The 25,533-nt window shown below is 36.8% G+C and overlaps 1 protein-coding gene across 1 annotated transcript in view; it reads right to left on the reverse strand.

Annotated features, from left to right (window-relative positions):
• Positions 1 to 375: 375 nt before the first annotated feature.
• Positions 376 to 25,533, reverse strand: part of LOC117317861 (paramyosin-like) — a 39,505-nt gene continuing 14,347 nt past the window's right edge. Inside the window, exons 11-29 of the mRNA XM_033872819.1 lie at positions 24,701 to 24,804; positions 23,683 to 23,793; positions 22,288 to 22,462; positions 20,516 to 20,589; positions 19,902 to 19,965; positions 17,203 to 17,315; positions 15,906 to 16,021; positions 15,044 to 15,233; positions 13,244 to 13,298; positions 11,115 to 11,266; positions 10,330 to 10,446; positions 9,146 to 9,228; positions 8,473 to 8,560; positions 7,298 to 7,411; positions 6,082 to 6,184; positions 3,624 to 3,798; positions 1,831 to 2,059; positions 1,364 to 1,455; positions 376 to 668 (exon numbers count right to left, since the gene is read on the reverse strand). Coding sequence (XP_033728710.1) covers positions 581 to 668; positions 1,364 to 1,455; positions 1,831 to 2,059; positions 3,624 to 3,798; positions 6,082 to 6,184; positions 7,298 to 7,411; positions 8,473 to 8,560; positions 9,146 to 9,228; positions 10,330 to 10,446; positions 11,115 to 11,266; positions 13,244 to 13,298; positions 15,044 to 15,233; positions 15,906 to 16,021; positions 17,203 to 17,315; positions 19,902 to 19,965; positions 20,516 to 20,589; positions 22,288 to 22,462; positions 23,683 to 23,793; positions 24,701 to 24,804 — 2,243 coding nt within the window. The 3' untranslated portion in view covers positions 376 to 580. The remainder of the gene's footprint in view (positions 669 to 1,363; positions 1,456 to 1,830; positions 2,060 to 3,623; positions 3,799 to 6,081; positions 6,185 to 7,297; positions 7,412 to 8,472; positions 8,561 to 9,145; positions 9,229 to 10,329; positions 10,447 to 11,114; positions 11,267 to 13,243; positions 13,299 to 15,043; positions 15,234 to 15,905; positions 16,022 to 17,202; positions 17,316 to 19,901; positions 19,966 to 20,515; positions 20,590 to 22,287; positions 22,463 to 23,682; positions 23,794 to 24,700; positions 24,805 to 25,533) is intronic.

Raw genomic sequence — 25,533 nt, forward strand, 5'->3', positions numbered from 1 at the left:
TGTTGACATCAACAAATATAGATATTAACAAGTTGAACATGAACATTATTTTGACGTTTGGTCAAATCCAACCTGGTGAGTGATACAGGCCCTCTGGGCCTCTTGTTTATTGAGTGAAAACACCAGTATCGCAATGGCATATATTAGTTATTTCAACTATCTACAGGGTTAATTTCTCTACTCGAACTGGAAGTGAGTTACAAATTTGTTTATTGCAAGAGTTTGTTTACCAGGACCAACCTTATTAACTCACTTCGATAATATTCAAAATCAAATCTGTTCATGATTACTCATTTAAATCCATCAGTAGGGTATATTTGAAGGTAAAAACATAGGAATGTTAATACAAATAGTAAGATATAAAACAAACAGGAAAAAGCTGCTCTTTATTTTTATTGCACTTGTAAAACGATACTCTGATATCAGCAGTGGTGTTGATTCATCTATATTGTTTGGCGCAGGCAGGAATAGTTACATGGCAACAGTGGTGAGTATCGACGTCCATCAGTATCGGTTTGGAAGGAAGGAAACCAAGATTCTGATTACGATCTGAGACAAGCAGCGGTGTCCCTCAGACCTGTTAAGATTCCTGTATCTGCATCTCTTTGGTGATGAAATAATTCTGACTTGTAGCCAGTGGGAAAGATCCGCGTTTCTCCATCAGTTTTCTGTAAATATGAGTATTATATAATATTAAGGAGTTATGATTTTTGTTTTGAAACAAGAGGCCCAAGGGGCCTGCATCGCTCTCCTGGATATTTCAGAAAACACAGTAGCCATATGAAGAAATTACCTCTATTTCCACTATTACCAGTAGGCCCCAACCCTCCCCTCTTGCCCAATGGGGACCAGAGTCACCATTTATGCAAAATATTTTTCCTTTCCCTTATGAATGCTACTGACCAAAGTTGGTCAAATTCCATTCAGTCATTCATGACATGTAGTGAATTCAATGACTTGTCTCGATTTCCCCTTTTAAGCCCCACCCCTCTGGCTCCAGCGGGGGCAAGAATCCCCATTTTCGAAAAATTTGATCCCCTTCCTGAAGGATGTTTCTGACCAAATTAGGTCGAAATACATGTACATGCATTCGTTCATGACGAGTAGTGATTTAAAGGAAAATTTGACTGTTGACGGACAGACACCACTCCATGGCATAAGCTCACCAGTGCTTTTGACCTGGTGAGCTAACGATGTATCATTTGCAGTACATTAGTTTTTGCTCTTCCAAAATTACTTTCATACACGCTTTGGCTCAAGATATGGATAATCTCCATGCAAAGAGAGGATGGACACTAGTAGCCTCCCATACCCCTGCTATTATTTTTATCTAAAATCATTCTGAAACGTATAAAAGACCTACCTTTTAGCACTCATCAAGGGCTTGTTGACGTCATATTCAACTACATGAGGGGTGGTCACGATAATATCCGAATCCTTGTTGAACAAATTCAGCTGGAACAAAATATAAATATAAAGGTGAATAAACTTTTGGTAAAATAACTGACATTTACCTGAAGAAAAATTACTGCTATCTTGTGTCAGCCTTTTTCCTCTCAAAAGTTTAAATAATTGATTGAGAAATCATAACTTTTCATCTTTTCACCTAAATATTGACATGGTTTGGTTGGTTATAGAAGAGAAATGTGACAAGAGAATAAGATTGATGTTACCAAAGCAACTGCATCTCTTTTGAGTTGATAAAACAATGGCTATGCTGTAACAATGGTATAGGAATGTGAAAGCAAGGCAAGAAATTGAAATCCCAAAATCTGAGTGAACAATTGCAGAAAACAATAGCTTTATTTCTGAATTTAGTCAACAGCATACCTTTGTCTGCCACGTCTTGTGTATTTTGTACGAGTTGAGAGCATTGTAGCCATTGATAGACTTGGGCATTTGGTTAAATCCTCGAGCGGTCTTTCGCTTTGCGAGCATTCGTCGGAGTTGGTCCCTGTTAAGAGCTCCTGTGAGACGGGCGTAGACAGAGTTCTCGTCATCCCCCTTCAGGAGAGGGTGCACCAGCAACAGCCCAGTCTCCGTGACAACATCCGTAAATCTAATAATGAAAATATTTCCCATTTAGGCATTTTGTAACAGCATTTTCAAATATATACTTGTAGACTAGATAGACCTGGAAAGGACAGGATTGATTCTTAATACATGTACTGTGATTTGTGAATGGCCATCAAAGCTCAATTCATTTGCGCTCTTTGCCTGGCAAAGGAGACAGATGTTTAGAAAGCTTGCAAACAGTTTTCAATTTGTTTGTAATACATCAAATCTTTTGTAATTTTTCAATTGCTTTTCATTCGATTGAAAAGACTCTAAAGAGTAATAACTGGAATGTTGATACAGTTTAGAGAATCAGGCTTGTAGAGATAATCCGACAGATTACTTTGTGTTGTAGTATATACCCTGGGGTAGTTATTTCTAGAAGAAATTGTAATTATGATTATTATATCAGCTGTTTACACTAAAGTGGTATGGTCTGATCTATAGAACCCCTACTCCAAAATACTAAAACATATCATTATCTGTTTCCCAGAATGTACTTGTGATGCTGCATATTCACTATTTCTCATTTTCTTCATCCTCGATTCTCCAGGGAATACGATCACCTATGCTCTATGAGAAAAGGTAAGGTGATCTTACCTCTGGAGTATCGAGGATGATTTTCCTTTTACACAGCGTATTCTAGCTTGAATAGAGGATATCATAAGAGTGGCTGTGTCATATACATGTACAGTGTATAATAAATCAAATGAGTTTAATAATTTGATAAGTCAAGAGCCTTAATGCTTGTGGCATATCCAAATATTGAACAAGTTTGACAAATTCCATACAACGCCGAGCACAAGATCCTGTTTTCCATACAACTCATATTTATGAGAATGTAAGTGAGAATTCTCCGTTTAATTTCCATATCAGACAAGTGACTTTCATCTAAGAGTATTTTCCATACAGAGACAATAGTGCCACATCATATAGTTATCATGATGTCATGAACCGTTAACGACACCACTATGTGTGTCTTCCAATATTTATGACAGCTGTATATTACATGGTAGAGCAGGCCAGTTCTATAGTAAATAGAGGATCTTAATTAATTCATGAATGGTTATGTCATATGGAAATTATTTTGGCTATGTCATATGGAAATTTATTTTGGCTATGTCATATGGAATTTATTTTGGCTATGTCATATGGAATTTATTTTGGCCATGTAATATGGAATTTACTTAACGAGTTCAATAATTGAATATGCCACGATAGTTTTAGTGAGTGGTGTATCAAACTATTGTACGATCTTAATTAATTCATATCATCATGAATGAAAGATTCACTTTATCACGTAACTCATATTCATCAGAATATATTAAATGAAATCACTGAAATATATTTCTATAAAAGAGGTGAACTCCGACCTGGGCGATATGCTTTACTCTACATACAGAGTCAATGGTGCAAACTCGTATGGCTATTGTGATTTATTGATGACATCACCATTGTGTTAATAAACGTGTCTTACAATATTTATGATAAAGCTGTGTACATGTAATATGACAGAACAGGCTAGTTACATGATAAAATGAAATATTAATTCTGAAACATGAACATACACTCTCCAGATAGATTTGAAGAGATTTCTTCGTTCCTTCTCCAGGGTGGCCATCTGTTCATGCCACATAGTCATACTCATGTGAAACTTCTCATCAATCCGTTTCATGTAGCTTATGATGTCTTTCCTCATTTCCATGCCCAAGTGTTCGTCGCTCAGAATCACTTTTACGCGGTCTGGTAAACAAAGAAATCACAAACCATGACATTTCATTTCTATACAACAGGAGAATTAGTTTCGGTTGTATGCTGTAACAGCAGCTAAGGTCGAGCATGAGTGTTCACAGGTGATGGGAGATATTTTACAGTGACATCACACTGAAATGTCATAACCTGGGCACGGCACTCCACCCTGTCACATTATACAGACAAGTTGATAACCAATAACCTGGGTACAGCACTCCACCCGGTCACATCATACAGACAAGTTGATAACCAATAACCTGGGTACAGCACTCCACCCTGTCACATTATACAGACAACCTCGGCACGGCACTCCACCCTGTCACATTATACAGACAAGTTGATAACCAATAACCTGGGTACAGCACTCCACCCTGTCACATCATACAGACAAGTTGATAACCAATAACCTGGGTACAGCACTCCACCCTGTCACATTATACAGACAAGTTGATAACCAATAACCTTAGCACGGCACTCCACCCTGTCACATTATACAGACAAGTTGATAACCAATAACCTTGGCACAGCACTCCACCCGGTCGAATCATACAGACAAGTTGATAACCAATAACCTAGGTACAGCACTCCACCCTGTCACATTATACAGACAACCTGGGCACGGCACTCCACCCTGTCACATTATACAGACAAGTTGATAACCAATAACCTGGGTACAGCACTCCACCCGGTCACATCATACAGACAAGTTGATAACCAATAACCTGGGTACAGCACTCCACCCTGTCACATTATACAGACAACCTGGGCACGGCACTCCACCCTGTCACATTATACAGACAACCTGGGCACGGCACTCCACCCTGTCACATTATACAGACAAGTTGATAACCAATAACCTGGGTACAGCACTCCACCCGGTCACATCATACAGACAAGTTGATAACCAATAACCTGGGTACAGCACTCCACCCTGTCACATCATACAGACAAGTTGATAACCAATAACCTGGGTACAGCACTCCACCCTGTCACATTATACAGACAAGTTGATAACCAATAACCTTAGCACGGCACTCCACCCTGTCACATTATACAGACAAGTTGATAACCAATAACCTTGGCACGACACTCCACCCGGTCACATCATACTCCACCCTGTCACATTATACAGACAAGTGGATAACCAATAACCTGGATACGACACTCCACCCTGTCACATCATACTCCACCCTGTCACATTATACAGACAACCTGGGTACAGCACTCCACCCTGTCACATCATACAGACAAGTTGATAACCAATAACCTAGGCACGGTACTCCACCCTGTCACATCATACAGACAACCTGGGCACGGTACTCCACCCTGTCAAATTATACAGACAAGTTGATAACCAATAACCTGGGCACAGTACTCCACCCTGTCACATTATACAGACAAGTTGATAACCAATAACCTGGGTACGGCACTCCACCCTGTCACATTATACAGACAACCTGGGCACAGTACTCCACCCTGTCACATCATACAGACAACCTGGGCACGTTACTCCACCCTGTCAAATTATACAGACAAGTTGATAACCAATAACCTGGGTACGACACTTCACCCTGTCACATCATACAGACAAGTTGATATCCAATAACCTTGGTACAGCACTCCACCCGGTCACATTATACAAACAAGTGGATAACGAATCCTAACAAAATCAGAAAAGTACCTCTGCCACTTTTAAAGGTCCGGGTTTGTCTCTTTGGGAGAACAAACCAAATTCATCCTTCTTTGGGTAAATGCCTTATGCAAAAGTGCCAAAAGCAAGGTTTAGTAAGGGAAATGATTAAGAAAATGAAAAGAGAGAAAAGCAACGCAATTCGCTGAATTACAGTCTCCCATTGAATAAGAAATTAAGTGCCAAGAATGCATAGATGATAAATTCGTAATAAGATGTACCCATGCCCCTAGTATGAAGTTCCAGCCACAATGTAATAATGCTGGAGGTAGAGCCTGGGCAGACTTTTTCTTTGATATAGGTCGAAGGTCAAAATGTAGGTTAGAATGATACATGACAGGAGATAGAGCCCGAACAAGATATTTTGCAAAAGGATGAACAGACATATCTAGTAAGAACTACAGTCCTCCCCAAGTCTCGTTCCCGGTCAGAGACTGATACATATGGACTGATAATTAATTACTCCTAATTACTCTTGGTTGCATGGAATGAATATTTATTCACTCTTACTTATAGCCTCATGGCCTGAAAATGTCCCTCAAATTAGTCGAAGTTTTATGTGCCGAAAACATCCTCATACTTACTCCTAGTTTCTTTGACAGTCTGAAAAGCTATATACTGCTCCACAAGGTAACGGAGCCGCTTCTGTGGGACAACCATTGCCTTCTTAATTAGCGACACTGCCATCTGTAAACATTTCAGATTGGAATTAAGAACAGGAACAAATTCATGAGTCCAGAGTTCAGAGTTATCACCTGTTATTTGTACCTCTACAAAAACTGTGTATGAACCTTCAGTGAAATTGGCCCAAAAGCACTTAAAAATTCAGCTATTGTAGCGAAGCTGATTTCTATTTATAGTAACAATTATCTTGACATTTGACCTTCAGAAAAGCGACTTTTTATACACACTTTTTTGTAAGGAACCACTATCTGTTGTTTGTGTATGATGTGCCCAAGCAATTCCAAGTTAACACACGGAGCCAATTTTTTTTTTTTTTTTTTTAATTTTTAATCATAGTAACAATGACCTTGACCTGCCACATTCAGACCTGAAAAGTAACTAATAGGGAGCACCTTCAAAAAAGAAGCAGCTCATGAAGACTTGAGGTCGATTGGCTGAAGGTAACTCAAGTCATCTCATGGAAACCAGGTTTCTACTTAAAAGAGTCCCGCCATACCTCACACTAGCATTAGGGGCCGAGTTCCCAAACTGGATTCTATATCGCAATAGACTTACACTTTAACAGGAAATATTGCATTAGTTAAAGGTCAAATAGATTATAGTAAGTGACTCCAGTAAATGATAGTTAACCCCAAAAGCAATCATCAAACCAAATATTTGATCCCTAGTACACTTAGTAAGGAGTTTACTGATATTTTTTTGTCATTCAACACTTGCACCCAAATATTAACATTTAGAAAGCAATGCTGTCGCTGACACCAGGGTGACAACATCAGCTTCCCCTTCTCTTTGAGAGGCAAAATAAAATATCACGTTGGCCTTTGACCTACAACCCCAACCACCAGCTGCAAACTTTTCAGTTTTACTACATGAAATCTGAGTTAATGGGCCAAAGAGAATGAGTTAGAAGTATAGATCTACTTAAAAAATATATAAAAAAATGTATAGTTTTTTAGTTTTAAAGAATTGTAAATTTTAAAATTCCAAAATATAAATGTTACCTTATAAATATTTGAATGTAGACCCTGGATTTGATATCTCAGGAACTTAATAAGAGGAAACAACACTTGCAAGATAGAGTAGTAAAGGAATTTTCTAATCAAAGAAAACACTCACTGCATATAGATCCTTGGAGATTTTATTATCCTCGAATGCCTTCTGTAAAATGTCCAGATTCCTCTTTTGGTCACCAATGGTCATCTTCAATTGGGCTTCATTGGTTTTCTTACTCTGTATAATGTCACAAAAATATTTACATGCAAGAAAAGTTGAACTTTACATTCCTGATCTATAAGAAATAAAGGCTCACAAAAATCTCTGCCCCCAATTGACTTTGGACTTCCTACATCCATAATCCTGGCAGGAATCATATAAAGTAAGAAAAGAAACTAATATTTGTAATTTTGTATCTTTGTTATTTTGATCATGACATTTTAAAATATCAATATACATGGTAAAAAGCAATCCAGGGTACTTCATAGAATACAAACATAGGTGTGAAGATTTGGTAAAACTAAATAACACCGACTTCAATCTGATTAAAATCAGCTGTTACATGGCTATGTTTACTATGCACTACGCCTGATCGGAGCACCTTCAGATGTTCAGGCGTAGTGCATAGTAAACGTAGCCATGTAACACGGCAGATATTCAAAGGCTTGCAAAGTATTCTCATTACCAACATACCAGTGAAATTTCATCAACATCTTCAGATAAATAGGACTGCTAGAGAGATGAACCTGAACAAACCCTATCAGTATTGAAACTAAGATTAAAATATGTAAATCTTTCAAGAACAAATACGACTGCTACAGTGGCAACACCCAGGATTAACCCTACTGGTTACCAGTTTTGAAATTAAGATTAAAATATGTAAATCTTCCCAGAACAAATACGACTGCTACAGTGGCAACACCCAGGATTAACCCTACTGGTTACCAGTTTTGAAATTAAGATTAAAATATGTAAATCTTCCCCGAATAAATACGACTGCTAGAGTGACAACACCCAGGATTAACCCTACTGGTTACCAGTTTTGAAATTAAGATTAAAATATGTATATCTTCCCAGAAAAAGTACGACTGCTAGAGTGATGATATCCTGGACTAATCCTGCTTGTTACCAGTTTTGGAATTAAAGATTAAAATGATAAATGTAAATGTTCCCAGTATAAGTCACCTACCATCCAGGGTTATCAACACCAGTCAACAACTAATTACTAGTAAGCGACATAAATAATACTACTTTCAGAGTAAATTGTTCTCTGCTGTAGGACGATGGCCGATACAAACCTCTTTAAGATCCATTCTTATTGAAGTCACCATGAAATCTTCTCTTTCCTTGATTTGGTCTTCCAAAGAAGTCTGGAAATCTGACTGACTGAAAAAGAATTGAACCACAACTCCGCGACTGGTTACGATATGAACATTTATATAATTATCACACCGAGGAAAATGCTTCATAACAGCTTATGATCATTTGAGACCATCCCCACATTTTGCAATTTTAACATCAGTTTGATCTTTTGCAACCACCCATTTATGCCACTCTGACAGCTTTTGAGATCCCTATTTTTACTCATTTGTAATTCACAATGAACTCCTTGGATGTGCTTCACACATAACCTCAGATGTGATAGATGCAGGAAAATGTCAGGTAATCATGAACTACGTTTGCCTGAAAACCATTTACTCCTGAATGGCGAGGAGGAAAAAACTGTTGGTGTAGTTTATGAATCATAATTATTAATTTAAAAAAAAAAAAAAAAATTCAAACATTACAGATGACAGAAATGATCCCCTGTCAGTATTAACATAATATTATCTTGAAAATATCTTTGCAACTCTAACAGCTGTTAAAATCTTTTTGAGATCACCCCCATATTTGCAACTCTGGCTGATGAGAAGTATTGGAACTTTTTCTATAACAATCATTAAACCTTTTGAGATCTTCCCCCATACATACAGAACATCCATATCCTTTTGGAGTCGGTTGTACATCTTCCAAACCATTCTGTATCGTTCCAACAATGCAAGATACTTCTTGTCCTGTAAAGATGAAAAGTAAAACATTTCAGAGCACACTGTACTCCAGCGATACAAATGAGTATATACCCCTAGCCCCCTTCTTGAGTAAATACAAGAATTCCACAGAAGTGAATTTGTCGCCAGAGCCCCACTCGATTTGCATTCTTCTCAGAAGAGAAGCCTTCTAAGAAGATCGCATTCCGTTATATGTAAATCGAGTTAACCGGTAGAATATAACCCAAAACAAACAAGTTTTTAAGTTTTCTCAAACACTATGACACAAACATGTACATGTATGTGTCATAAATCCTTCTCTAGTGAAACTCGGTGTAAATCTTCCACCTTCGAGACGGAAGAAGTAGAAGATCTTTCAGAAGCAGAAGAGCTACAAATCGAGTGACCGGAAGATATATTCTAGAAGGAGAAGAGTGCAAATCGAGTGGGGCTCTGTGCAGAAAGTTGGGTTATTACAAGAGCTATTGCATTGAAACAGATTTTCTTTTTATAGTAACAGTAACCTTGAACTTTTCAAGCACTTGTGGTCAGGAAAGACTGCATGAAAATTTAGTTTAAAGGGGCATTCCATCATTGAAATCAGTTTATGCTATAAAAACAAAAGTAAACGGGAATCTTGTATTTTTCTCAGTCTGTAAAAGTTATAAACTTTACTGTAATACAACACTCAAAGTCCGAATATAACCTTAAGTTTTTAAAATTAAAAGTTTTTAAAAATGTCACTTCGACCCGAAGCCCTGAGCTCCCATGTGACCGCTGCATAAATTTGACCAAAATCCACGAAGGAATGAACTTTATAAGTATTTAAGCGGAATCAACTGATGATTTTCTATATATAGCAAGTGTGACCTCAGCCTTGACCTTGGAATCCTGAAACACTACAATGTCACTCCGAAGTATACTCATACTTGACGCTTGTTAATGTTTACATTGAAGCAGGAAAGGATGAGAACGTGACGTGATGGGACAGGAGGGACATGTCCCCATGTCAAAGTGAGGAGGGGGCAAATGTGAGAGCAGTTTAAATTTTGAGATTAAGAAAAGATAACCAAAATTATTCAATTACAAATGATCAGAACAGCTTTCATATCACCCAGGTGAACTTACTGATGAAGAAAGATCAGAGATTTCCTCAAACTTCTGTAGCCGTTCCTTGGCCTTTTTCAGTCTGTGTGACAAACGGGTTGTCTCCATCTTGGCTGTCTGTACATGTTTGACTCGAGCCTGCAATATCAGGAGACCATATTTATAAAGATAAGACATTCCGGAATAGTCAACTGACATCAAACAAGACATATTTCCCAATTAAAGAATTCAAGGGTAGCATAGTCTGCATATTATTCTCTGACATTGATTTCTTGATAACAGTGATTAACCTTTTTATCGTATGATTCCTGGTGGTTGATTGTGATTAGCTGTGGTCGATCATGGTTGGACTTTTACATGGAAACTTTCAGGGATAGCAGACTTTTAGGTGAAAATGGGAATAACTGATTTTCAAAAAGCATTTGATTTTTTTTTTTTAAATTCAGACTTAATACAATAAAACTTCTTTCAACACATCTCCTACAGCCCAAATTTGTTGTTTATGCATTTACATTTTCACTTTTATTCACTAATCAATAATCAATTAATGATCATAATCATTTAGCAAGTACCTGTAATATAATACTCTTGTCATAAATAAAGATGATCACATAACTGTAGTAAAAAGCATCTCTGAGTCGATATGCATCTGTCTTAATTGGAAAATTCTTGCATGATTTGATATGAGATGCGTGATAAAGAGATTCTTAAACTTCTCACCACTGAGTTAATTAAACTTATTCTGTTATTTGATATTATATTCCTCCATTAGTTATTCTATCAATAACAGAAGTTATAAGCATCACCTTTGACTCCTCGTCCTTGAGACGATCGACAGACCGTGGCTTCATAAGTTGCTGCTGCTGAGCGAATTCCTTCTGAGCCTCGATAGCTCCCTTCACCACCATCCGCATTGCCAGAAACGCATTTGCCAATGTTAGCTCCATTTTGTGCATGTCTGGATGTAAATATTAAACAGAATTATTTTACACTGCCTACTCAATACGTAGAAATATAAACTTTCAAACTTTAAATATATAATTTTAATAAATTTCCAATACCAATAATTTAGATACTTTCAGTTCAATGTATTTTCCATCAAGCAGTTTATAAGAAAATACATTGAACATAATCTACAACATTTTGAATCAAACAATGCCTGTATTTTATAGTTCGTGTACACTAGGTATTACAAAGATTTAATATAATCAGACAATCAAAGTCAGACATCAGTAGGAATTTAACTTGAGAATTAGTATATTTTGAGGTTTAATCTTAAAAGTTTATATATTTGCGGGTAAATCGGTTCAAATCATAATAGTCTGTATATAAGAAGGTTAATCAGGTCAAATTATAAAAATCAGTATGTTTGAGGATAATTGGGCCACATTTGATTGCAAAAGTCAGTACATTCAAGGATAAATAGGGTATTAACATAAAACAAGAGGCCCAGGGGCCTTAACGGTCATCTGACTCTAAATTAAAACCCTTATATTAGATTGTAGTATGCATTCTCTGTAGCAAGTATATAGTGACACTGTTGGCCATGGTGGCCATCTTGGATTTCTGACCGACCCAATAAATAATAACACTTGGTCTGGACCATCTAAGGATAATTTCTGGTAAGTAAGAGCTGAATCCCACCGGTGAAATTTGAGAAGTTTGAAATAGGTGTTGTTCTGGAAAACCACAATTGTGCAATCATGTTACAAAATGGCCGTCATTGCTGCCATGTCAAAGTTTTTACGAGGCCGAAAAAATAACAACACTTTGTTGGCCCTCCTTCCTTAACATCCTCACCAATTTCCAGCTCAATGGCACCAGTGAAACTGGAGAAGAAGTTTAAAATGTGTTTTTTAAGATGGCAGATATGGCGGCCATCTTGGATTTCAGACCAATCTAAAAAAAAAAACCACTTGGTCGGGATCATCTCAGGAACATTTCAGGCAAGTTTCAGCCCAACAGCACTAGTGGAACTTGAGAAGAAGTTTAAGATGTGTTTTTGAAGATGGTGGTTATGGTGGCCATCTTGGATTTAGGACCGACCCGAAAAATAACAACACTTGGTCGCGATCATATCAGGATCATTTCAGGCAAGTTTCAGCTCAATAGCACTGGTGGAACTTGAGAAGAAGTTTAAAATGTGTTTTTCAAGATGGTGGTTATGGTGGCCATCTTGGATTTCGGACAGACCCGAAAAATAACAACACTTGGTCGGGATCATATCAGGATCATCTCAGTTAAGTTTCAGCTCAATAGCACTGGTGGAACTTGAGAAGAAGTTTTAAATGTGTTTTTCAATATGGCGTCTATGGCGGCCATCTTGGATTTCGGACCGACCCGAAAAATAACAACACTTGGTCGGGATCATTTCTGGCAAGTTTCAGCCCAACAGCACTGGTGGAACTTGAGAAGAAGTTTAAAATGTGTTTTCAAAATGGTGGCTATGGCGGCCATCTTGGATTTCGGATCGACCCGAAAAATAACAACACTTGGTCAGGACCATCTCAGGATCATTTCAGGCAAGTTTCAGCTTAATCCCACTGGTGGAACTTGAGAAGAAGATTGAAATGTGAAAAGTTTACGCATGGTGCACGACGACGGACGAAGCATGATGACTATAGGTCATCCTGACCCTTCGGGTCAGATGACCTAAAAACTTAATATATTTGAGGATAAATCGGGTTACATTATAAAAGTATATTTGAGGATAAATTGATTCAAATAATAAAAGTCAGTATAATCGAGGGTATATTTGGTCACATTATAAATGGAGTTACTGAAGTAGTCGATTTCAGGAAGAATTTGACATTCCTGAATTCATATGATCCTTGAACATGCATCTACTGAATCAAGTTAGATGTGCATTATTGAAAAGAAGAACATGAAAAAAAGACATAACTATCACAATAACACGGCCATGCCATCAACTTACATTCCACAACATTCCCTACCAACAAGGCCAGCATTTCACGCGGGTCAGGAACAAGCTAACAGATGTGTCAGAAAAAAGGAAAGTGAGAAAGAAGAAAGGAGAAACAGATGGTAAATTGACAGAAAAGCTGAATCAACATGTTAATGAAGGGAAATAACTTTGAATAAGTTATTTACCAAATGAACAAACATGCTGAGTATGGTATGTCCCCTACCGGCCCCACCAATAATAGTAGCAGTTACAATGACCCAAAAAACTCTGAGATATTATGGTCTTTTATCATTTTGCGAAGTTTGATCGAAATCCCTCAAAGAATGAAGATGCTTGAGCCCTGACAAACTTTGGCGTTATGTACATACATTACAAGACGGATGGAGAGGAAGCCTATAGCCCACCCCCCCTTCCCAGTTTCATCCATCGGTAGGGGACTATAACAAAACATGCCTGATTAAGAGTAAAATACAGATAGAAAATTCCCTGAATGTATGATCCAGAAGTAAATACTACAAAATATCGATCAGGATCTTCATGTATTTAACAGAGGTCGCCTTTCATTGTCCCCATAAGGACTAAGAAACATATAATTAAGGCAAGGAGAAATTTTCCAAATACAGATAGAATATTCCCTGAATGTAGGATCCAAAAGTAAATACTACAAAATATCAATCAGGATCTTCATGTATTTAACAGAGGTCACCTTTCATTGTCCCCATAAGGACTAAGAAACATATAATTAAGGCAAGGAGAAATTTTCCAAAAGTAGGTTGGTAATTTACAAGGGCTACATGATGCCTTCCTTCAGAACGAAGACTTGACCCAGAGTTTTCCAGGGGAAACACCAATAAATTTAACATGGGTCTAAGTGACGATTTTTATCTACATTGTACAGTCAATTACACAGGTTTAATATGATAAATCTTCATGCTTGCTGCCATTTGTTAAAGAGGCTTACCCGCAGACGGACCGGTAAACGGCACATCTCCGATCACTAAATAAACTTCAGTACACATTTCTATGTGACAAAATTAGAGGCTTTCCGACTTTATTTCTTGAAAACAATTACAGAATATATATTTAAAAGACGTTTTAAAACTCAACCTGAGAGGGAAATGTATGGAATATAACGGCAAATCTTCTTTGTAAATCGCCGCTGCCTTTGAAGTTATCACTGTGCGGCACTGTGCACGTGCTTGTTTCTTTGATGTGTCAATCAAATTAGCCTCCACTTTATAGCGGGGACTTATTGCGGGTTGCGATTAAATAAATAATATTTAAAAAATGAGGTTTTAATATCACTTTTCAGCATTTTATAAGGAAAATAAAATAAAAAACTCAACAATTCCAACATTCTGTCATGTGTAAAAAATCTCTTTCTATTAGCCAATTTTTCTGATCTCTCTGCAGGCAAGCCTCTTTAAAAGTGTATCAAAGGATAATTCTTAACTGCACAAATCTAATTTCTATATGTCGAATGAAAACTTCATTAAATTGGAAAAGTAGTGATTCACAAAAAAATTATTTCTCAGAATCAGAAATGGACATATAAAGGAGGCACCATAGGAAATTCATACATTTAATCTTCCTAATTTGTCCTGACAGTCAATATTTATTCTCAGGTTAATAAAATCATGTATTGACCTTATTAAAAAGCTATAATTGTATGCAATCTAGTTTCATTCCAATCATTTCTAATATATACAGATTTAAAAAACAAAAATCATTGACCGTATGAGAGATAAGAATTGATATTCATGTGAAGAGCACACATCAAGGTGAAAGTTGTGTGGAGGCTAACGTTACCTTCTCTGGGATAAGAGTAGGCAACTGTGTGAGAGCGAAAGCAGGCTCTTTCAGATTTTCCTTCTCCAGAATGTTGATAACATGATCACGGAAGTGTATGATGGCACGTAGCACCCTCAGCGTGTCTTTCTGTATGGCATGAAGATGGTCTTTGTGATTGTTCTCGACTCGCCGAACAGCGGCAATGTTCCTATGAAAATACTCCAAATTTTAGTTGAAATTCAAATACGGTACATGTATTAGAAGTAAAACCATTTTGTAATTTGACAATTGTGCAGTCGCAATGAAATTTTTATTTTGGGGATTTGATGGAAGCCTATGATTTTATAAAATATTTCTATCAAACGACCCGACAGGAAACCTGGCTCTCTGGCATGATAATCTCCAGCTCTACCAACTGAGCCAAAGTAGCATGCCCTGTCGTCTTACGACAGACCAGATCTGACACTACTTTTATACTACTCCCCATGTTTTTCCTGAGATTTCTTAAATCACAACTGTGGGATTAGTTGTGTATGAATATGAAGAAAGAGGGAAACACACAGTAATATATTGTGTATTGAACCCTACATGCAATGTACAATCCACACCGACCTGTTCCTTTTACAGAAGTAACTTATTCTAATTAAAACAGTGTTCAAAATATAAGACCCAATGCCTATACTAAATTTGAAGCATAATTAATCAGAAATTTCAATCACAAGAGGCCAATGGACTTGAATTTTAAAACAGCTGCCTGATCACCAGAATCAAATTCTCAATTTTCATTGTTTCAACACAACACAGAAATAATCACACGTCTAAAGCCAGAGGATTCATGTAATTCAGATATGGCAAGCACTACAAACATTTCCACTGATACCTTGACCGTTCTTTTTTCAGGAAGCCTTTGAGCTTTTCGATCTCTGTGTTAAACTCATTCTTCATTCCCGACAGCAGCGTCTTGTAATAGGCAGAATCCTTCTCCACATCTTGTTGCTGAAGCAAACCAAACAAGTAAAGTTTTGCTTGCTCGTAATATTTTCATTTAGTTTTATTTATCTATTTAATGGCTTTCATGCCAGCTATCATGGTCTTACAGTCTTTCAGCTGATGATAAAAGAGAGGACATGAAGTCGAAGGAGTATAGTATGGAGTAAAAGGATGGGGTGAACGAGTGGGGAGTCATCTGATCTATCTCATCTATTGTATTATAAAGTTTGGGAACGACCCCAGATTTGAATGTGTCCTAGCCTAGCACTGTTTAGTAGTAACCACAACTGCCCTGGCGAAGATGAAGGGAGAAGAGAGATGAGGACCTTACCCTGGTATTTTTGGTAAATCTAGGTTTTCGACATCCATCTAAATACTTAATATATTATATATAAATGCTTTGAAATAAAGCACTGAACATTGGCCTAAAAATGTTTAATATACCGTAAATGTGGTTATTTTCACAGGAGGTTAATATCGCAGATTTGGTATGCTAACTATACGCATGGGGGTAATTTTCGCAATCAATCCACCCATTTATAGTTCGAGATAAGGCAAACTGATATCAAATAATACCCGGGGAAAATTTCAAGATCAATAGGACTCAGGGAAATTAGTGTAAATTTCCCCGTCACGTAAATTTCCATGCTTACAGTTTCATAGCCAGAAATTCAAGTGTGACATATCAGTGACTACACTTTGTCACCTTCATCCCACAAATGGCCAGTGCAGCAAGTATGCACTGAGGAATGCAATATTTTGGCTAATATTTAATACCAGCTTGTTAACATACAAGTAACATGTTAACAAGAGATCCAAGTGGGATATTGGTTCCCACTATCGAATGGTCTTTATTGGTCTTTCCTCTTTACCCCTTAGCAATTGATTTTAAAGGTCTATGAATAGCTTTGTCAAAATCCAAGATGGCTGTCTGTTGGCCATTTTGTATCCCTGATCAGACTCAAAATTGAATGGGCTCAATTAGGAACAAAAGGGAACCTACATGTGATGTTTGAGAAGTATCCTACCAGAACTTGTCAAGAAATGAGGATAACAAGGATGAACAATGAACATACGGCGATTTGAACAGCCCACCATCTAACTTTGGTTTTTACTACATTTTGGTAGATAGCCATTTTTTTTTTTTTTTTTTTTTAACTAAACAGCATTTCTATGCTATGCCTTACCTGGACCTCAACAGGCATTTCGATAATGTTAATGGTTTCTGGCATGGCCTCCATAGCTTCCTCTGCCGCACGTTCAGCCTTCTCTAGGTCCGACCGTAATATCCTCACTTTCTCTACAAATAGGAAAACAAACAAATATAGTTAAGGATATATGCTACCTTAGTGAGACAGTCATACAAGAGTTCCATAATAATAAAAGTTTTCAATTTTTAATAGCAGTTTATGCCAAAATAGTATGGTATAGTACTGGCAATTTAAAGCCAAAATAGTATGGTATAGTACTGGCAATTTAAAGCCAAAATAGTATGGTATAGTACTGGCAATTTAAAGCCAAAATAGTATGGTATATTACTGGCAATTTATAGCCAAAATAGTATGGTATAGTACTGGCAATTTATAGCCAAAATAGTATGGTATAGTACTGGCAATTTATAGCCAAAATAGTATGGTATAGTACTGGCAATTTAAAGCCAAAATAGTATGGTATAGTACTGGCAATTTATAGCCAAAATAGTATGGTATAGTACTGGCAATTTATAGCCAAAATAGTATGGTATAGTACTGGCAATTTATAGCCAAAATAGTATGGTATAGTACTGGCAATTTAAAGCCAAAATAGTATGGTATAGTACTGGCAATTTATAGCCAAAATAGTATGGTATAGTACTGGCAATTTATAGCCAAAATAGTATGGTATAGTACTGGCAGTTTATGCCAAAATAGTATGGTATAGTACTGGCAGTTTATGCCAAAATAGTATGGTATAGTACTGGCAGTTTATGCCAAAATAGTATGGTATAGTACTGGCAATTTAAAGCCAAAATAGTATGGTATAGTACTGGCAATTTAAAGCCAAAATAGTATGGTATAGTACTGGCAATTTAAAGCCAAAATAGTATGGTATAGTACTGGCAATTTAAAGCCAAAATAGTATGGTATAGTACTGGCAATTTAAAGCCAAAATAGTATGGTATAGTACTGGCAATTTAAAGCCAAAATAGTATGGTATAGTACTGGCAATTTAAAGCCAAAATAGTATGGTATAGTACTGGCAATTTAAAGCCAAAATAGTATGGTATAGTACTGGCAATTTAAAGCCAAAATAGTATGGTATAGTACTGGCAATTTAAAGCCAAAATAGTATGGTATAGTACTGGCAATTTAAAGCCAAAATAGTATGGTATAGTACTGGCAGTTTATGCCAAAATAGTATGGTATAGTACTGGCAATTTAAAGCCAAAATAGTATGGTATAGTACTGGCAGTTTATGCCAAAATAGTATGGTATAGTACTGGCAATTTAAAGCCAAAATAGTATGGTATAGTACTGGCAATTTAAAGCCAAAATAGTATGGTATAGTACTGGCAATTTAAAGCCAAAATAGTATGGTATAGTACTGGCAATTTAAAGCCAAAATAGTATGGTATAGTACTGGCAATTTATAGCCAAAATAGTATGGTATAGTACTGGCAATTTAAAAAGTTATTAAATTTTAAAGGGTGACATTTCTCAAACTAAATACCAATATGTAAACATATGTGTAAACATGTTGTTTAGATCGTTGTAAAAAACTCCCGAAAAACAAGAAAATGACAGGACAGGACGGACATGGGTAACATTATATGCCCCCAATTTCACGGCAGGGTCATAAGAACATAATAATCCTGGTCTCACTTTTTAACATTGTGTTCATTGGTCTCATTTTTAGTATCATAATAAACATATTTCACAACATAACTGACCTATTACAGTCAATGTCATAAATATCTTAGACACATGTGTAATAACAATATGGCGGGGCATAAAAAAGAAGACAGGCCTCATATTATACTGAATCAAGCATAGAATTGTAATACGTTGGGAGTTATCTGAGGTCAATTTACAAAGAACGCCGTCTGGATGAAGTTGGCAGATTGACAAAAAGGGGTATTCAAGGAATGCTCGTTCAAGTAAGTGGGGTTTTATTTTATTTGTATCATTGATTTAATCATAAATCACGTCTTTCTGCTAATAATATGCTTACGACATCAATTACGACACGAGCTGCTTTCAGTTAAGTACAGCGAGAATAGGGAACTACAGTAAATTCCTCAATGTTTCAACAATGTTTTGTGTGTTAGTGTTGTAAGAGTGATTTTTTTAAAATTCTTATTACAGCCATGTACAGGTCTGATTAAAAAAAAAAAAATTTGTTCGCTCAGGTCAAACTTCTATACCCCAAAATATTATGGCATAAAGATATTTCGAACTTTTTTTTAATATTGACGTGTTCTCTTTACATAATGAGCATTTTGTTAAGAGTTACATTTTATTTTTTTTACTATGTTAATATGAAGTTTTTTTTCTGAATTTTATCTCCCTATAGTGTGATAATGTGAGGAATCATTTTGAAACTGCTACTTTCAAATATCAATACATTTTTGTGTCAGATAAATCTTGAAAATTAATTAATCATTTATATTTATCTTTAAATATTTGTTTTTTATTCATTATTTAGTGTTTTTAAGTATTATAAATCAGGAGAAGTATAGTGTACTGTAATCAGACTTTGGCTTGGTTCTTCGTTTGTAAGGGACAGCTTGTTGAACCTATATAAAGGACACCACTCTATAAAAGAAAGAACAAAAGCCTTGGGTATCCTTTATACACAGGCTTGACTATTTGTTTTTATTTTTCCATGATATCTGTTCAATGTTTACCTTGCTCGTGCTTCCATTGTCTGTCCAGTTCTCTCAGTTTCTCTCTCAGTATTTCAATTCTGTCCTGCAAACAACACAAAAATCTTTCTAATTAGAATTCAAACTCCAACATTCCTTTTCATTCCAATCAACGACAAAAATTCCATCAACAGGAATGATTATTCTACGAATGGTCGACCGCAAAATGATACATATAGGGCATAACCAAATTTAAAAGGACTGTATATTACAAACATCAATCAGCACAACATTAATTATCCAAAACAGTTGTATCATAAAAATTGCAAAAAATAAAACAAGTACATATTTAATATGTCAACCTTGTTACCTCTGATAACTCAAAGACCCCTGTATAACTTAATGTAAACAGTCAGTACTGCTGGTAAAAATTATAATGGAAAATATATGTGGTTACCTCGAATCGTCAGAATATCTCGAAGACTTTTCATAGCCCCAATGACTTCGAGACAAAAGGTTCGACTGAATATATACATGTGTATGGTATCACCTTTTTCACTTTCGGTGAAAGATAGTCACTTTAGGATCTGTAGGATCTGATCAAGAGATATAGCCTCTTGACTCAAATATCTGAGTTCCAAAAGTCACTGACTTACCAGTGCTTCCTTTAGCTTGACCTCTGTTTCATCCAACTTCAACTGAGTGGAGGAGTCAACCACTTTGATGACCTCTACAAGTCAAATAAAACTATCAAATTAATTGCATATAAAATCATAGAATATGGACAGGCAAACGAAACCTTAATTCTCATAATTGACAAAACAAGGGCAAGATATGAACCAAACATAGATTCGCATGGAGTTATATGGAAAATAAACAAGAGATCTCAGAGGGATCTTGGCGCCCACCATTGAATGATCTTTATAGGTTCCATGTCAGATTGATCTTTTCTCTACTTTTCCCTTCTTCTGATCTTTTCGCTACTTTTCCCTTCCTCTAAGTCTTACTAACCTGTGTAAATTCAGAAACAGACCATAACAAGGCACAGAGGGCAACCTTCAAATGAAATTTCAGAAAGATCCTTTCAGCAATTTCTGATTAATAGCGATAACAAACTTCAATTGTCAAAATCCATGTTGTTTTCCGATTGGTCTCAAAATACAATATGCATAACTAGGACCCAAGGGGAACTTACATATGAAATTTCAGAAAGATCCCTTAATTTATTTCTGAGAAATAGCGATAACAAACTTCAATTGTCAAAATCCAAGAGGGCTGCCTGTCGGCCATGTTGTTTTCCGATTGGTCTCAAAATTCAATATACATAACAAGGCACCATGGGGAGCCTACATATGAAATTTGATAAAGATCCCTTCAGTGCTTTCTGAGAAATAGCGATAACAAACTTCAATTATCAAAATCCAAGATGGCTGCCTGTCGGCCATGTTGTTTTCCGATTGGTCTCAGAATGCAATATGCATAACTAGGCACCAAGGGGAACCTACATATGAAATTTCAGAAAGATCCCTTCAGTATTTTCTGAGAAATAGCGATAACAAATTTCAATTGTCAAAATCCAAGATGGCTGCCTGTCGGCCATGTTCTTTTCCGATTGGTCTCAAAATGCAATATGCATAACTAGGCACCATGGGGAACCTACATATGAAATTTCAGAAAGATCCTTTCAGTACTTTCTCAGAAATAGCGATAACAAGAATTGTTTACGGACGGACGGACGGACCACGGACCAGGGACGCAGGGCGATTTGAATAGCCCACCATCTGATGATGGTGGGCTAAAAAAGGAGAATAAGGCCAGGTGTTCGAGAAGGGTAAGCATCTACTACTTCATCGATAAACACCAAGGTGATGGATTTGTATTGTCTAATACAAAGGATTTGTTTTTTTTTGTTTAATGTCCTATTAACAGCCAGGGTCATTTGAGGACGTGCCAGGTTTTGGAGGTGGAGGAAAGCCGGAGTACCCAGAGAAAAACCACCCGCCTACGGTCAGTACCTGGCAACTACCCAACGTAGGTTTTGAACTCGCAACCCAGAGGTGGAGGTCTAGTGATAAACCTTAACCACTTGGCCACCGCGACCCCTTAATACAAAATAAGCTGGTGTGGCAAGTGATGACTGCCAAATGTCTCTTGCTCCCAGTTCCTAGGACATGTTTTGGTATGGATTTCTTGGACTGGTGGAGGTATTCTACCTGGGACTTGCGGAGGTTTGTTTTTACCTGCAGCTGGTAGAGGTTTGAACTTAACTGGGGCTGGTGAGGTTTAAATTATATTGGGCAGGTGGAGGTTTGCATTTACTTGGGGCAGGTGGAAGATAGCATTTACCTACAGCTGGTAGATGATTGAACTAATTAACTGGGGCTGGTAAGGTTTGAATTATGTTGGGCAGGTGGAGGTAAGCATTTACCTGGGGCAGGTGGAGGTTTTTTCAATTTCTTGTTAACAGCAGCCTCTACCTCCTGGGTGACTGTCACCGTTTTCTCCACGATTCTTGTCTCTATCTCTGCCTGCAGGGTCTTCATCTGGGATTCGTATTGCTGAAGTTTCCGCATCAGAGTTTTATTCTTCTCCTCGTACTGAGCCTGTGAAGATGATACACAGCATCAGCCTCTACATGTAACACCAACATCAACAGAAACTTATCAGAATGCATTCAGACCAGCAGGATTAAGAGTATGAGTGGAGCAATTGTAAACAAGGATTTCTTTTATAAATTGAAATACTGACCTTAACCTTGACCAACAACCCTGAAACCTGAGCTTGTCTGAGATATTAAGGGTTATAATTGTTTTTAATGTTTGATCAAAATCTCTCAAGGAATGAAGCCGCTAGCTAGTGCTGACAAACTTTGGTGTTACATGCTAGCTTGTGCTGACAAACTTTGGTGTTACATGCTAGTTGTGCTGACAAACTTTGGTGTTACATTCATACATATGTTGTATGTGGATATGTTCACAGATGGACAGAAAACTATAGTCCCCACACCCTCAGGACTAAAATCACAAAATCTGAAAAATGTTGTTCGTGAACCATAACTGTAAGTTATATTTATAGCACATCCTAACAAGATTTGATCTCTGGTAGGGTTTTTCTCACTGGTTTGAGATGGAGGCCTTTTTGTCTCATTAGGGATGAAAATTGGTGAATTGGGAAAGATTTTTTCAGGGGTAAACTGCGAATTTTGGGGATTTGGCTTAGATATGGAATAATTTCAATTGGGAATGGGGCCCATAAACGGCCCCAAAACGCCCTCATTAACAGCCCTGTCCAGACACGATTTAAATACTTACATAAACAAAGAACAATAAACTTTCAAAAAATATTTGAATCAAAATGCCACTCGGAAAAACACAATTTTATGTGAAGATTATAAAGCCTACTAAGTTTCAAAACTATACATGTATTTTAGCTACCTTTAATTCATCATAATATTACAATTATGTCACTTTTTAAAAGAATGTTTCACAAATGTAAACTTTATTTTACAACAATTGCAAAAAAGTTAAACCAACTTATATTAATCATGCCTGTTGGCCTGGATGGAAGTATGCGAGACGTCTTACTGTGGGAGGAACTGAAATACCCGTAGAAAAAACCCACGAGGTCGGGCAGGTAACCGCAATACATTTCCAAGTCCCATCAAGGAATTGAACCCCGGCCCCTTAGGTGAAAGCCAAGTGTGTTATCAAGGAATTGAACCCCGGCCGCTTAGGTGAAAGCCATGGGTGTTACAACTGTACTACTCGACCACCCATTACACTAGCTTGTTCCTGTAGACATACATATATAATACAAGAATTACCAGAAGGTTTTTCTTCTCTTCCACATCAACAGACATACGGCGAACCACCTTCTTGATCTCGTCCATTTCTTTGATTTGTTTCTCGGCAGCAGCCTTTGCCATATTCATTTTCTGTAAAGGTATGACATATATATCTGGGAAATATGTAAGAAATGTTGAAAGATAATCCTGCCAGGATCAATTAATCAAAGAGCAGTTTGTCAAAAATACAGCCAAATGTACACTTAATGATACTGTCAGGGAAAAGGTTAAATTTGAAATCGGATTCGATTTCTTTTTTTGAAAAAAATCTGCAAATTATTTCCACTAGAAAACATTTCTAGTTGGAGATTCTTCCTCAATGAGATATCATAGTAAAAGTATTTCATTTTCAGAATACAAACTGTATTACATCAACACCTGTCATTCCACTGGTGGCTGTCATGAGATTTCACAAAATTTTTAACAATTCTCAAGCAGTCTTGGGCAAAATACATTATTGGACATTAACGTCTTAAACCAATTTTCCGGTTGGACCATTAGCCAATTCTCCCTGATTTGGTGACTATTTTGTAATTTTTAATAACGGTGACATTGACATCTTACAACCTTTTGCTTTGAAATAAAAGAAGAAAATCAGCAAGCACTTTTGCTAAGAGAGCAGTATCTGTGAAGTTTGAGTTTAAACTTCCTTTATTGCATCGAAATAGTGATCCGGACAAAAGGATGTGTCCAAGGGAACTAAAAAGGATGTGTCCAAGGGAACTAAAAAGGAGGTGTCTAAGGGAACTAAAAAGGATGTGTCCAAGGGAACTAAAAAGGATGTGTCCAAGGGAACTAAAGTTATTGTGCAGAATTTGTTTTCTCCATTTATTGTAGTAAGTGGTCGATCTTTATAACTATTGACTTAGCAAAAATGGTGTGAGTGTGCTGATTAGGGGTGTGTTTTAGGGGCTTGTGTACTAATTAGGGGTGTGGCCTTATTAGTTTGCATGAATTAAACATGGGCTATACATTATTTATCATTTATCTGAAATACCGTCTTCAGATCCTCAACAGATTTGCGTTTCTCTTTCAGCTCTAATTCTTTCTTGGACATGGCGACTGAAATGTTCCTGAATTGTTTTGAACACTTTCCATACACTGCAACACCAAAGAAGATCAACCAATGAAAACAAATATTTAACCGTTCATGAAATATTGAAACAACAAGTCAAAAATATCATAAAACTGAATAATCAAGAAAGTTGTTTTCAAATGTCATAAAGAGACTGCAGTCAAACTCTGTTATCCCACTAACTCGAAGCATCAGCTTAACTCAGTAAAAATTCCAGTTCCGACAGTTGAAATTAAACAGTATATATAATGAAATATACTCAGTAACCTCAAATGCTCAGGCTTTCTGATTCTTTAAGACCCCGCTGACTTCGGGATAACAAGGTTTTATTATACTTTTCCATAAAAATATATTGGTCGTCTGACATCTGACCATCGCTTGTCTGAAATTACTATTATATATATATATATATATATATATATATATATATATATATATATATTACTACTTTGAGCATTGAGTTGTAAATAAGATTTATTTGCAGACAATGACTATTAGATTTGAAGCATATTTCTCCACATTTGAAACTAGACGGTTATTTGAGAGAGAAGTCAGTGACAGAAATGATACAGGTAAATAAATGCATAAGACTTACAGTGGTGAGTGACAGAAGTGGTACAGGTAAATGACTTACAGTGGTCAGTGACAGGTAAATGACTTACTGTGGTCAGTGACACAAGTGTACAGGTAAATGACTTACTGTGGTCAGTGACACAAGTGGTACAGGTAAATGACTTACAGTGGTCAGTGACACA

The sequence above is a fragment of the Pecten maximus genome, chromosome 19 (assembly GCF_902652985.1).
Source record: "Pecten maximus chromosome 19, xPecMax1.1, whole genome shotgun sequence".
Classification (NCBI taxonomy): domain Eukaryota; kingdom Metazoa; phylum Mollusca; class Bivalvia; order Pectinida; family Pectinidae; genus Pecten; species Pecten maximus.